The sequence below is a fragment of the Nyctereutes procyonoides genome, unplaced genomic scaffold (genome assembly GCF_905146905.1).
Source record: "Nyctereutes procyonoides isolate TBG_1078 unplaced genomic scaffold, NYPRO_anot_genome, whole genome shotgun sequence".
NCBI lineage: Eukaryota > Metazoa > Chordata > Mammalia > Carnivora > Canidae > Nyctereutes > Nyctereutes procyonoides.
In genome coordinates, this window is record NW_026575048.1 from 19685045 (window position 1) to 19698969 (window position 13925).

Below are 13925 nucleotides of genomic sequence, written 5' to 3' on the forward strand. Positions count from 1 at the left end.
GACAGAATGGGTGAAGGGGAATGAGATACAAGCTTCTAGTTATGGAATGAATAAGTCATGAGAATAAAAAGAAAAGCATAGGGAATACAGTCAATGGTACTGTAATAGCATTGTATGGTGACAGATGGCAGCTACATTTGCAGTAGACATAGCTAACACACAGAGTTGTAGAATCACTATGTTGTATATGTGAAACAAATGTAACATTGTGTATCAACTATACTTCAATTAAAAAAAAAAAGAAATGGGGCATCTGTATGGCTCAGTTGGTTAAGCATTCAACTGTTGATTTTAGCTCAGGTCATGATCTCAGGGTCCTGCTGGGCTCCATGCTCAGCAGGGAGTCTACTTGAGTTTTTCTCTGCCTCCCTCTGCCCCTCCCCTTGCTCACACAACCACATTCTCTTTCTCTCTAAAATAAATAAATCTTAAAAAAAGAAATGCTCACTATTATCATTTCTATTGTACTTTGGGTCCTAACCAATATAAATAAGCAGTAATTACCCATGTGAATTTCAGAAATGAAGAAATATAGCTGTCATTATTCAGAAATGACAAAATTCTACACATAGAAAATCCGATTCACTAGATAAATTACTATAACTGATATTTGAGTCTAGAATTATTGCTATATATAAGACATAAAAATTACTATATTTCTATTAGCAACAGAAAATGAAATTTTAAAATATTATTTATAATAGCATAAATTATCAAAGATTTAGGAACAAATCCAATGGAAGAACTGTAATGTCTCTATGAAAAAAATAAATCTATAAATATCAATTCTCCCCAACTTAACCTATAGATTCAGTGCAGTCCCAACAAAATGCCACAGGGCTGTATGTTAAAAGGATAAATTTTACTATATATAAATTATACCTTAAAAAAAGAAATAAAGATGGAAAAATCCTAGCAGAGTTCTTTGTTTCATTTTGTTTGTTCTTAGTAGAAATTGATAATCAGATTCTAAAATTTATATGAAAAAAATAAAATAAAGTTTATATGAAAATAAATGTAAAAGGCCAAAAATGTCCCAATCTTAAAAAGAAAAACAACAAAGTAGACAGACTTGCTCTATCTGATGTTAAGATTTACTACAAAAGGAGGTGCCTGGGTGGCTCAGTTAAGTGTCCAACTCTTGATATTGTATCAGCTCAGGCCATTATCTCTGGGTCAGAATCGAGCCCTGAGTTGGGCTGCCTGCTTAGCATGGAGCTTAAGATTGTCTCTCTCCCTCTCCTCTGCCCTAACCCCCACCCCAAACTCTCACTCTCTCTCAAATAAATGAATAAATCTTTTAAAAAAAGACTTTTTATAAAGCTATAATAGTGGTTATTGATAGGACAAACAGACCAATGGAACACAGAGTCCAAAAGCAGTTCTCATACATGGAAACTGCTACGAACATTTTTACATATTTCTCCTAATGAGTATGAGGAAAGATTTTTGGGCAGTGAAGAAAAAAGGATGGCCTTTTCAATAAACAGTATAGGGACAACAGAACATACACGTGGACAAAACTAAAATTTTACTCCTAAACTGTACACCCACAAACAAAAAAATTCAAGGCTGATTAAAAAGAATCATATGTGACAAAATAAAACTTCTAGGACAATGCATCTTTTACTATACATTACTAATGCCAATAGCCTGGGTTCAGACTCTCAACACTCCACACACAGACTGCTGGTTCCCAAGAATAATTACAGGAATAATTATTAAAATTGTAGTTGTCAATTATTAAAATTGACAGTGGTTTACCACAACCCACAGAAATATTTTTAAATCAACACACACACACACTCTTCTAGATATATAAAAAAAAAAAGTATCACAAAATACTTTTAACCTTATCACATGATTTGTGTTCTGATTTTTTTTTTTCCTTCTCTTTTTTTCTCTATTACATGTTTTAAATTCTGGCTACAGCTCATCAAAATGATTTCATGAACCATTAATGGGTTACAACCCATAATTTGAAAAACAATGCTTTAGGAAACCAGAGACTTCAGTCCAGCATGACATGGTAAACTCTCTAAAGAGAATTTCATGCAAGGATTTTTGAGTAACACTTAAAGTAGGGTTGAAGTATTTAGATATTAAAGTGACTTACCCAACATCACATGCTTAGAGTAAATGTCAAAACCAGGACTAAAACTAAGATTTTTCCAATTCAAAAGCCAATGTTCTTTCCATTACACAAAATAGTTTTTCAGGGCAGCCCCGGTGGCGCAGCGGTTTAGCGCCGCCTGCAGCCCGGGGTTTGATCCTGGGGACCCTGAATCGAGTCCCACATCAGGCTCTCTGCATGGAGCCTGCTTCTCCCTCTGCCTGTGCCTCTGCCTCTCTCTCTCTCTGTGTCTCTATGAATAAATAAATAAAATCTTCAAAAAAAAAAAGTTTTTCATTAATACACATACACACACACAAGAAAAATACAATAATTCTGTCATAAGTTAATCTTCATGGAAATTAAGAGAGGAAGATTTTATATGCCTGTGTGCATGTGTATGCGTATACATACATACACATATGTTTCATTTACTTATAAGTAGCAATTCTCATAGTGATTACTTATAAAAAAAAGGCTGATTTGTGTTGTATTCACTTTAATCAAGAAAATTAACTTACTACACTTCCATCAAAATACTAATGTTTTTCTTTTCTTCTAGAAGCTGATTATCATACTCATTTTGTATATTTTTTAAACATACAAAGGTGAGAAGGAGAAATCAATTCTCTCATTTAAAGAACATTCATACTATGCCACACTCAAAACCAGTTACATTATTGTATTTGGGCAAACATTTTGAAGGACACACAGAGTAAAATGAGTTCTTTCCGTGACTAATTTTTACATTTTAATAAACACTTAGGACAAAAAAAAATTTAATTAACATTACAATATGACTAAAAGATACTAAAACCTTTTAGTTTTGAGAGCACTATCCAGCTATCACAGAAATTAGCTGAAATGACTTACGGTTGCATCGTTTTTGTACAAATCGTAATTTGCAAGCTGTTCTATAAGTTGATAGCCGTATGACATCAAAATTCTGAGCACCTGAAAAAAGTACAAACAAGATGTTCAGCTGGATTTACCACGGTATTTCTAAATGCTGGGAAGTGACTCTTTTCCACAGCATGTACGCAGGCTATATCTAACATGTCAACTAGGTCTTCTTCTGAGAAAACAAAAGGGATAAGGAAAGGTTAGTAGTGCCCACTCAGTGCTCAGGACCATGTTAGCAGTTTTGCCTACATTATCCTGTCTGCCAGCCTAACAAAAATCTAAGGGAGAACATTCATAACTTCAGCGAATCTTCCCTTTTATACTACTTCTGTGGGAAATATGAGGAAAACTAATGTGAGCAGCTGGGAAAGGAAAGTCCTATCCCCATCAACTAAACAGAAAGAGTACTAAATCTGATGGATCAGACTACAGGACAGTTATCAGGCCTTGTCTGCTCATGGAGAAGCTATAGGAAAAACTCAGTGCACGTGGTATGTAACTCACTCTCTTCAGATGCTTTCTCCGGTAAAGCCAGATCTAGGTACTGCATAATGAAACAGGGTAAATATCACAAATGTCCAAAGTGAACCAGTTGAAGAAAACGGGAAATTCTGCAAGCTCCAGCCCAGTTTGCCAGAAATCTCCACTTTAAGGTTTTAGGTGCTAGTCAAGATCCAAGTATCACTCTGTTTTCCTTTGTCATTTTTTTCCCTATGAAAATACATCCCTCTAAACCCAGTGGGAGGGATGCCTGGGTAGCTCAGTGTTTGAGCGTCTGCCTTCGGCTCAGGTCATGATCCCAGGGTCCTGGGTTCGAGTCCCACATCGGGCCCCCCATGGGGAGCCTGCTTCTCCCTCTGCCTATGTCTCTGCCCCTCTCTCTGTCTCTCATGAATAAATTAATAAAATATTTTTTAAAATTAAAAAAATAATAATATAACCCAGTGGGAAAAGGCAGAAATAAGAATGGGATGGCACAGGATTCAGAAATTTTAGGGAATCCTGGCCATAATATCATTTTAAAAGTCTAATAGTAGTCCAAATCCCAAAACAAGGGCCACTGGGTGGCTCATGGTTGAGCATCTGCCTCTGGCTCAGGGCATGATCCCGGGGTCCTGGGATCAAGTCCTGTGTTGGACTCCTGGCAAGGAGCCTGCTTCTCCCTCTGCCTATGTCCTGCTTCTCTGTGTCTCTCATGAATAAATAAATAAAATCTTTTTAAAAATACAAAATAATTTCTACAAGATGATATAATAAATAGCTGTAGAACTTTATTAAAATCTTAATGTACCAATATTCAACCACTCAGGTTCCCAAACTTCTCATACATTTACCTTCTTCTGAAGCAGTCATCTTTCCTGGTTTCTATAAGGAAAATCCTCATACTGCTCTAAAAATAGCCTTTACTTTTTAAAAATTTCCCTTATGTAAGTGTCATGTTGATTTCCTGATCAGAAAATATGGTAATTTGGCACATAAAAAATAGAACAGAAAGCCCCAGTGAAGAAACTAAAATGATTATATTATCCCTTTGGGTATTGTGAACTAGAAAAGATTACTCTTCATTTTCACTCCTTTTGAGAATATTTCATTATAAGAAATACACTAATTTCAGACAGTATATTTCAAGCTCATCAAGATATGGCACAAAGGGTCCTAACCAAACACACAGGCAGAACTCTAGCCAAAGGTAGAGAGCCCAGGGAACCTCCTGGACAGAGAGGAGACCATCTAAAACCACTGAGTACCCAAGAAATATAGGGAAAGGCTAAGAAAGGATTAATCCTTCTTTCTATATTATACTTCTCATTCATGAGACTAGGATATCAACCTCTATAGTATAACAGAATCCCAAGGAAAGCAAAGAATCAAATAGAAGGGTTATATTATATCTGCTTGTATCACAAGCTTGTATCAGAGTCTTGGAGAGGAACCTGGAGACTTCATTCTAGAGAGTCCTATAATCAAGCTAGGTTTGGGAAACACATAACTATCCAACTCAGCTAAAAGGTCTGGCTCATGCAACTCTCAAATTTTACCTCACACCCAACTCCAATCAGTATGGGTTACATATAATTACCCAAACATGCCAAGCCCTCTCATCTGAGCCTTTGTAAGTGCTACTTACTGCTCCAGCCCTTTCTTCATCACATCACTGAACTGATTGAACCTAGACATTGCTTCCTTCCAGATGCCTTCCTGGACCACCCTCCACCCAGTGCTTTCCCAATCATGGCTCCTCCCACCCTATCATTTCTTATTTCCATTTTCAGGAAAATAAGTGTTTCATGAAGGCAGAGATTATTTTATTACTGTGTTGTTGTTCACTATTATATGCCCAAAACTAGGACATCATAAAAATAGCACCTGAAATATTTACTGAATGAATAAGTAACTGAAAATCAGAAAGTTCTTTATTGGTATAAAAGACTAATCTGCTTTCCCCAAAAAATATAGCAAATAAAGTAAAAATATTACATAAACTATATAATTTTGGAAAAGCTGATACAAGGAGATGATAAAAGTAGTGGGGAAACCAACTCCTTTCCCTGTATAAACACATTGAAGCATGCAACCTTCTTCAGATAGAGCACAGGATCCCAAACTGCATTCTAGGGGCTAGAGGATTCGGTGGAGATGCTCAGCACACCCAGAGAAGGTGTAAAGAAATAAGTGTATTTTGTTAAAAAGGATCTAACTAATACATGAGGAGGAGAGAAGGAGAAAGAGAAGACAAACCTAGTAAATTTAAGGATAGTAACATTTCTGAGTTGTCTGAAACTCCTACAAACCTTTTTTTTTTTTTTAAGATTTTATTTGAGAGAGACAAAGATAGTGACCGAGATAGGACAAGTGGGGAGGAGAGGGAGCAGCAGGCTCCCCACTGAGCAGGGAGCCCTATGTGGGACTCGATCCCAAAACTGTGGGATCATGACCCGAGCTGAAAGCAGACTCAACTGACTAAACCACTCAGGCACCCTGGAACACTTACAGTCACTTTTAATAAGCAAAACTTTTCAAGAGTATAGGAGTCTGAATAAGTAACAGATATAAACACAAATGACTTCCTTATTTTTTTTCTTGGCACTGTAATTAGAAACCCTGGGGATCAGAGATGAAGCCAGAGGTCCCAACAGAAAGGAAGGTACAGACCACAGAATGGTGACTCTCTCAGTGGGTAAGCTAGAGAAAAAAAAGAAAAAAAAAATCCCACAAAGGGAAATGTTAGGGACACATGACTGGCTCCACCAGATTTAGATTAAAATTTTCAAAGCAAGCAAAAAAGTGATAATCAAAGAGGTTAGACAAAAGAAAACTGATCATACTAAAGAATAAAGTCTAATTTGTGGTGTTAAAAAAATAATTCTAAAAATAGCATATATCTCATAAAGGGATACTCTTACTTCGAATAAAGTTATGAGTATTGATAAGCTCTGGATTTCATTTTAATTGATGTTAGAATTTCTAGGGTAACCACAAAAAAATAGAAAAAGAATATACACAACCAAGAAGAGGGAAAAGTGGGATGGAAGGATGGAAAAAGAATACTCACAACCAAGAAGAGGGAAAAGTGGGATGGAAGGAAGGAAGCTCAATTCATCTAAGGAAGGCAAGAAATGAAGGAAAAAAAAAACAGAGAAAGGACACAGCTGATGCACAAAACAAGATGGAAGAAAAAATTAAATATATCAATATTCATAAAAAATATTCATAAAAAAATTAAACAGGATAAATTCTTCAGTGAAAAAACAAAGATTGTCGGTCACAATGGTTGTTGTTAAATAATCTACCTTATGCTGTTTACAGGAGATACACATAAAACATAAGGACATGGGAGCACCTGGGTGGCTCAGTCAGTTGAGCATTCAACTCTTGATTTTGGCTCAGGTCATGATCTTAGGGTCCTGGGATCAAGCCTCATGTCAGGATCCAGACTCAGTATGGAATCTGTTTAGGATTCCTTCTCTTCCTCTCCCTCTGCCCCTACATCCCCTCCTCTAAAATAAATAAATGAATCATTTAAAAAAACATAAGGACACAAGTTTTTAAAAGAAAGAAAAGATACTGTTTTAAGGCGTGCTAACCAAAGAAAACTGATACAGCTATATATTTTTTTAAAGATTTTATTTATTTATTCATAGACACAGAGAGAGAAGCAGAGACACAGGCAGAGGGAGAAGCAGGCTCCATGCAGGGAGCCCGACGTGGGACTCGATCCCGGGTCTCCAGGATCACACCCCAGGCTGCAGGCGGCGCCAAACCGCTGCACCACCGGGGCTGCCCTGATACAGCTATATTAATAACAACAAAATAGACCTCACAGCAAAAAGCATTAGTAGAAAAAGAGGGTACCTATATAATGACAAAACAGTCAATTTCCTAGGTAGATGTAATACTTTAATGCATGTGCATCTATGGACAAAAGCTGCAAATCACAGACAAAACTAAGGGATAAAAAATTAAAATCCATGATCATAGCAGAGGTTTTTTAACAGCTTTCACTAATTAAGTGGTCAACTTTTTGTCAGAAAGGACAAAAAAGGTCTGAATAAAACATGTAACAAGCTAAACCTAAATAACAAAATCATACGCATATTTTCAAGCACACATGGAACATTTACAGAAACATAAAAAATATCACCAAAGATTCTAGAACATCCTTCATTCCTTGACCCATATCCCAATTAAACTAAATATTTTTTAATTAAGTCACTGATTTGCAAATTTAAAAGAGTACTTCTAAATAATTCCTAAGAGAAATTAGAAAACACAGAGAAGTAATCATGAAAATGGCATATATTGGAACACATGGAAGGCAAAAATAGAAAATCACAGGAAAGAAGTTTTTAAGTGCTTACATAAGAGAGGAAAAAAGTCTGAAAATAAATGGCCCAAGTAACCCAACATAAGAAGTTAGGGGAAAAAAACAAGAGAATTGCCTGAAGTGTAGAAGAAAGTAATAAACACAATGGCACAAAATAATGAGGCAGAAACAAAGATATATGGAGAAGACCAACAAAGCCAAAGTTCCTTGAAAAGGCCAATGAAACTGACAAAACTTTGGAAAAGGAAAAATAAAATCAGAATCTCTGAGCAGGGAGGCCTGGCATCAAGCATTTTATAGATGGAACTATACTTTAGCACCAGAGTTAAGAACTACTATTCTCACTTACCACCTTTCATTTTTCTTAGTAATTTTGTATCATGTCAGAATCGTAAACTAACAAATATTTCCATGTAATTTACTCCACTCTTCTTTCAATAAATATCTATCGAGCTACTGAGGTCACCAAGATAAATAGATGTGATCCTTATTCTCATGGCACTTAGAGTCTAACCAGAGAAAATATTAAGCAAAGAAAGAATAGTAGGGAATTTAAAGGTATGGTCTAAAAACAGAAAGGCTTAAGAGTATTATAGAAAGGAGTAATAATAAGGGTCATCCAACATTGGAAAATACAACCTAACTAAATTATTAAATTATTAGGACTGCTTTCAAGCTATACGGCAAAGTTGAGTCACTCTGACAGAGAACTCATCATATGGTGTGCAAATCCTAAAATATTTACTTTCTGACCATTTAAGGAAAGATTGCTAGCCCAGTATTATATTTACAGAGTAAAGAAGAAATATATTCATCTCAAGAGAAGCAGAAAACATCTGATAAAATTCGATACTCATTCATGATTCTCGAATCAGAAGTCTGCTTCTCCCTCTCCCTCTGCTCCTCCCCTGACCCCCACTTGTGTGCTCTCTCTCTCTCTCTGGCTCTCTCTCTCAAATAAATAAATAAAATCTTTAAAAATATGTACATACAGTCCCAAAGAATGTACACATTAAGAATGAACCCTCATGTAAACTACGAATTTTGGGTGTTAACAATTTGTCAACAGAGGCCTATCATTTGTAGTGAGTATACCTTCCGGTGGGGAGTAAAGGAGGAAACTAAGCACGTATCCTATGGGAACTTACCTGCCTCTCAGTTTTACTGTGAACTTAAAACTGCTCTAAAAAAGTGACGTCTTAAAAAAAAAAAAAAAAAAAAAAGATGGATATACCTACATAAGTAAAAATCTATTAAATACCCACTAATGAAAGAGAGGAGAAAGATCAGTGGATTCAAAATTAACATAAAATCAACCCAAAACCTAGACAGTAGAATCATATGATAAGGCTGGCAAAAGATGATTTTTACATCTATAGAAGGCACTAATGGAGATTTGGCAGGATATTGGAAAGGAGAGAGTAGGGCTTTTAGCAGCAGATACCACTGTTACCAATGCAATTCTTCCCATGAAAAAAGAGGGGAGACAAGAAGCTATATTTACCAAACATCTCCAAAACTGTCCATATACTTGAGTTTGTTACAGAGAAAGGCAATTTGAGGTTTATGTGTCAAAATGATAACATTTACCAAGCAGCAAACCCAATTCTTCACAGAATACACTATATCTACTCCAAATATCTATCTTAGTTGTGCTCTCTTGCATGCTCGTGTTTATTTACTGAAGGCATCCCAGGCACTTGTTAGTATCCGGAATTATTATTTATTTGCTTTCCTCATTTTGTCCATTTCTCCTTCTCAAAATGTGAGCAATTTGAGAGAAGTCAGGGACTATGTTCAGTTCTCCCCTTATCCCCAGCACCTAGAACAGTGCCTGGAACATAATAGACCCTCAATAAATGTGTTAAAAATTAAATGGAAAAGATGACCCCTTTGAACATAAGCAGGAACAACAAGAGAGATGAAAGTGGGCCCAATGGCATGAGTAGGGTCACAAAGACACCAAATGCATGATCCATTTGGGAGATGGCACATACAGTGTGTGATGGGAACCGGGAACCTGTGAACTAAGGACAAAAGAGGCCAGAAGAGCCTTGCCTGGCATGCCCAGGAGCTTGGGCTTTCTTGGGAGAGTGATGAGGAGCAACTGAGAGGATCTAAGAAGGAAGTAACACAGATTTATACAGTTCAGCTGGCAGCATCAGAGATCACAGATTTGAAATGGTTGACCCTGAAAGAAAAGATCTGAAACAGATTGCTTTAGTTTAGAAAAGTAATGATGATAAAAATATTAAACACAACTAACCACATAAAATACCTACTATTCTGTGTCAAGCACTGTGCTATGTGCCTAAGTGACAGTATCTCATTTAATCTTCACAATAATTCTATGAAGTAGATACTATTCTTGTTTTATGGACAAGGAAACTATAGCACAGAGATGAAGTAAAGTCACCTAAGGTTATACAGCCAGGACCTAAACACAGGCAGTCTGATGGCAGAGCCTGGATTCAGTGCCACTACAGTATGAGGAACAGACCACTCAAGACTCCCGTATGAGATTAAACTCAGCTGCGTTTTGCAACTTTGGAGGCAGAAGGTGAGGTGGAGGGAAGTGACTGCAAGGTGTCTGACCTGGATGACTAGCAACTGGAGACCCAGAACTACAGAACTCAAAGACTGCCCGACTGACTGCCCACCCAATGCCAAAAATTTCTTCTCTGACATCTTCAACAAATATTTACCTAGTTTATGCTTGACAGGACAACATAGATCTGAGTTGAGTCAAAATCTGCCTCCTTTTACTAAGACTCCAAAGATTTTAAATACCTTGATTTTTATCTACTGATTTTTTGAGACTTTATCTGTCGATTTTTACTCTGTGATATGCAGAACTCTAGATTTCTACCATTTTCTCAGGGGCTATCTCAGGCAGGGCTCCTGTCTTCCCTCTCTAACCAAGCAGTACCAATTTTATGACACATGTTGAGGGTCTTTGTAAGATCCCACTTTTTAGGGGATCCCTGGGTGGCGCAGCGGTTTAGCGCCTGCCTTTGGCCCAGGGCGCGATCCTGGAGACCCGGGATCGAATCCCACGTCGGGCTCCCGGTGCATGGAGCCTGCTTCTCCTCCCTCTGCCTGTGTCTCTGCCTCTCTCTCTGTGACTATCATAAATAAAAAAAAAAAAAAAAAAAAAATTTAAAAAAAAAAGAATGTGATCTTTATTAAAAAAAAAAAAAAAAATCCCACTTTTTAAAAAGAGTACAATGCTTTTAAAGGATATCACAATCACTGGTACAGACCAATAACTCTAATTCATGGCAAAGGAATTTGTGATCCACCAAATGTGAGTGCACTGGTCAAGGCCACACAGTCCAGGCCACATAGATAAGTAATCGCAGACCAACATAGTCATTCAAATACTGGGAACTATTCCATTCCTCTCAGCTATCTTTCTCTTTGTTCAAGTTTTATAGAAGAATATAATTTTTTAACAGAAGATTTAAAATTATATCACAAAGTAATATACCAAGCCATATATATTTGTGCTTTTTTAATTATTCCTATAGCTTTAAATGTTGCCCTAACACTCAGTTCTCTATATCTTAGAATCTGTATCTAGTATAAGGTATCTTATATAATGTATTAATTATTTATCACCACCTGCAACCTCATGGTAACAATGGAGTTACAGTAAGAGATCTAAACTGACTGGTGTACCTTAGGGCACCTGGCTGGCTCAGTTGGCAGAGCATGCAACTCTTGATCTCAGGATTATAATTTGAGTCCATGTTACTTGTAGAGATTTCCTTAAAATAAATCTTAAACTCCCAGATGTTTTAGGTAATATTTCTGCTTTAGTATTTATGATCTTGCTGAAGAAAGCAATTCAAGTCAACTCAATTACAATATATGCTCTGGCTTGAGGTCCTTCAACTCTATGATTCAACTCCCTTTCCTCCCTTCCTAGAGCTTGGAACATGCTAATGCTTGGGGTGCCTGGGTGGCTCAATCAGTTAAGCACCCAACTCCTGATTTTAGCTCAAGTCATGATCTCAGAGTCGTGAAATAGAGCCCAAGTCAGGATCCATGCTCAGCAGAGAGTCAGCGTAAGATTCTCTCCCACTCCCTCTCCCTCTGCCCCTCACTCTGCTTGTACTCTCTCTGTCTCTGACATAAATAAATATTAAAAAAAAAAAAAAAGGAACATGCTAATGCTTAAAGCTGTGACTTGATCAGGAAAAAGAAAAAAAGGCGTCCCCACACATACAAACAAGGAACCAAGGAATCCAGAAGCACTCAAGACTCACGCATTTCTATGAACAGCTGCCTCTTCTCTGCCATGGTCTTCCGCTTGTTCCCACTTTCCTCAATCATTCTAGAAACAAAGAAAGATAAATCAAACCACTGTAATTTAACAATTCAACCAACTGCTTATCATTCTGTTATGAAGAAATACAAGAAACCACGCTATATATGCACATTTAAGAGAGTATCAGAAAAATAAACTGGAAGCCTGATATAGAAAAAGACAAACCACTGTACTTTTATTTATATGATAGGTTTCAAAATACTACAAAGTCAATAATTAACTGAGCTCATACACTTGGTTCCTGTGCTGAAAATATGGGGCTATGTCTTATTTCTAACTTTATTTTCTGGGATCCCTGGGTGGCACAGCGGTTTGGCGCCTGCCTTTGGCCCAGGGCACGATCCTGGAGACCTGGGATCGAATCCCACATCGGGCTTCCGGTGCATGGAGCCTGCTTCTCCCTCTGCCTGTGTCTCTGCCTCCCTCTCTCTCTGTGACTATCATAAATAAATAAAAATTAAAAAAAAAAAACCTTTAACTTTATTTTCTCTGCAGAGTCCTGGCTTAGTTGGGACACAGTTTCCTATATCCCTACTGTTTTACATAGATAAACATGTTACTAAATATAATTTAGAAAATAATTATAATGAAAGGTTAAAAAAAAAGAAAGGTTAAATTAAAGAACATAACAGTTACTAGCTTATATATAAAAGATATGGGCAGCCTGGGTGGCTCAGCGGTTTAGCGCCACCTTTGGCCCAGGGTGTGATCCTGGAGACGGGGGAAGGAGTCCCATGTGGGACTCCCTGCATGGAGCCTACTTCTCCCTCTGCTTGTCTCTCTCTCTCTCTCTCTCTGTCTCATGAATAAATAAAATCTTAAAAAAAGATATAAATAAAATTTTCTGTTTTCTTATTAAACAATATTGAACAAAAAGGTATTCATCCCCAAATTCAAAGAACTCCTGAAGGTAAATTTTTTATCAATATGGTAATAGTTTGGGTTGACAGTCACAGACTATGTCAGTCACTCTGTTAAAACTCTTTCCATGTATTAGTTCATTTAATTCTTCCAACAACCCTAGATACTGGTATCATTACTACCCCCATTTCGTAGATTAGCAAACAAGCTAGAAAACACTAACTTGCTTCAGGGCACAACTCTGAAGTGGTAGAGTAAAATTCCACCCTTTCATTAAACTTCTTACATAATTGTTGCTTTTAGATGCATACTGCCAAATCTCCACACCTAAAAAGCTAGAAAACAAATGCCCCATTACACAGACCCTACTGATGCAAAATCTGTGATAATCTCAGTTGAATTTTGCCTTATTCTATGAAGAAAAAAATTCTAGACAAAGAACATAAGATAAATAATTTCCCTAAGCAGATTAAATTATCGTAAATCATGGAGTGATTTATATAGCACAGTCTCAATAATATTAGAATCACAAATTAAATGAGGAATACACAAATTACACATCCATTAAAACAAGGTACCTGGCAAAAGTTTAGTTATAAGTATATCCTTTTGTTTTGTTTTGTTTTTTAGTTATAAGTATATCCTAAAGAAAATTTAAATGTAAATACATTCCTTAACATTCTACAATGACTATTTTGATAATTAAGACTGACTTTTTCCTAAGTCATTGATATATTACTAAGTAGGCTTCAACATACATAATGGTTACTTAACAATTTACCAAGAGGAAAAAATTTTAAACAGGAAGAAAGCCAAAAGAAAAACCAACTAGAAACAGCAAAAATTTAATGAAATCTAGGTCCTAGATCAAAAAAACAAGAGTTGGTATC

At 36.6% G+C, this 13925-nt stretch overlaps 1 protein-coding gene across 15 annotated transcripts in view; it reads right to left on the reverse strand.

Moving 5' to 3' along the window:
• Positions 1–13925, reverse strand: part of DTNB (dystrobrevin beta) — a 237877-nt gene that overhangs the window by 197549 nt on the left and 26403 nt on the right. For 14 of the 15 annotated variants that reach the window (XM_055327174.1, XM_055327178.1, XM_055327169.1 and 11 more), the window contains 2 exons: positions 12113–12180; positions 2987–3067 (listed from right to left, as the gene is read on the reverse strand). In XM_055327174.1, the coding sequence (XP_055183149.1) occupies positions 2987–3067; positions 12113–12179 (148 nt within the window). In that variant the 5' untranslated portion in view covers position 12180. Of the gene's footprint in view, positions 1–2986; positions 3068–12112; positions 12181–13258; positions 13278–13925 lie in introns of those variants that run through there. The other variant, XM_055327167.1, reaches the window with a different exon arrangement.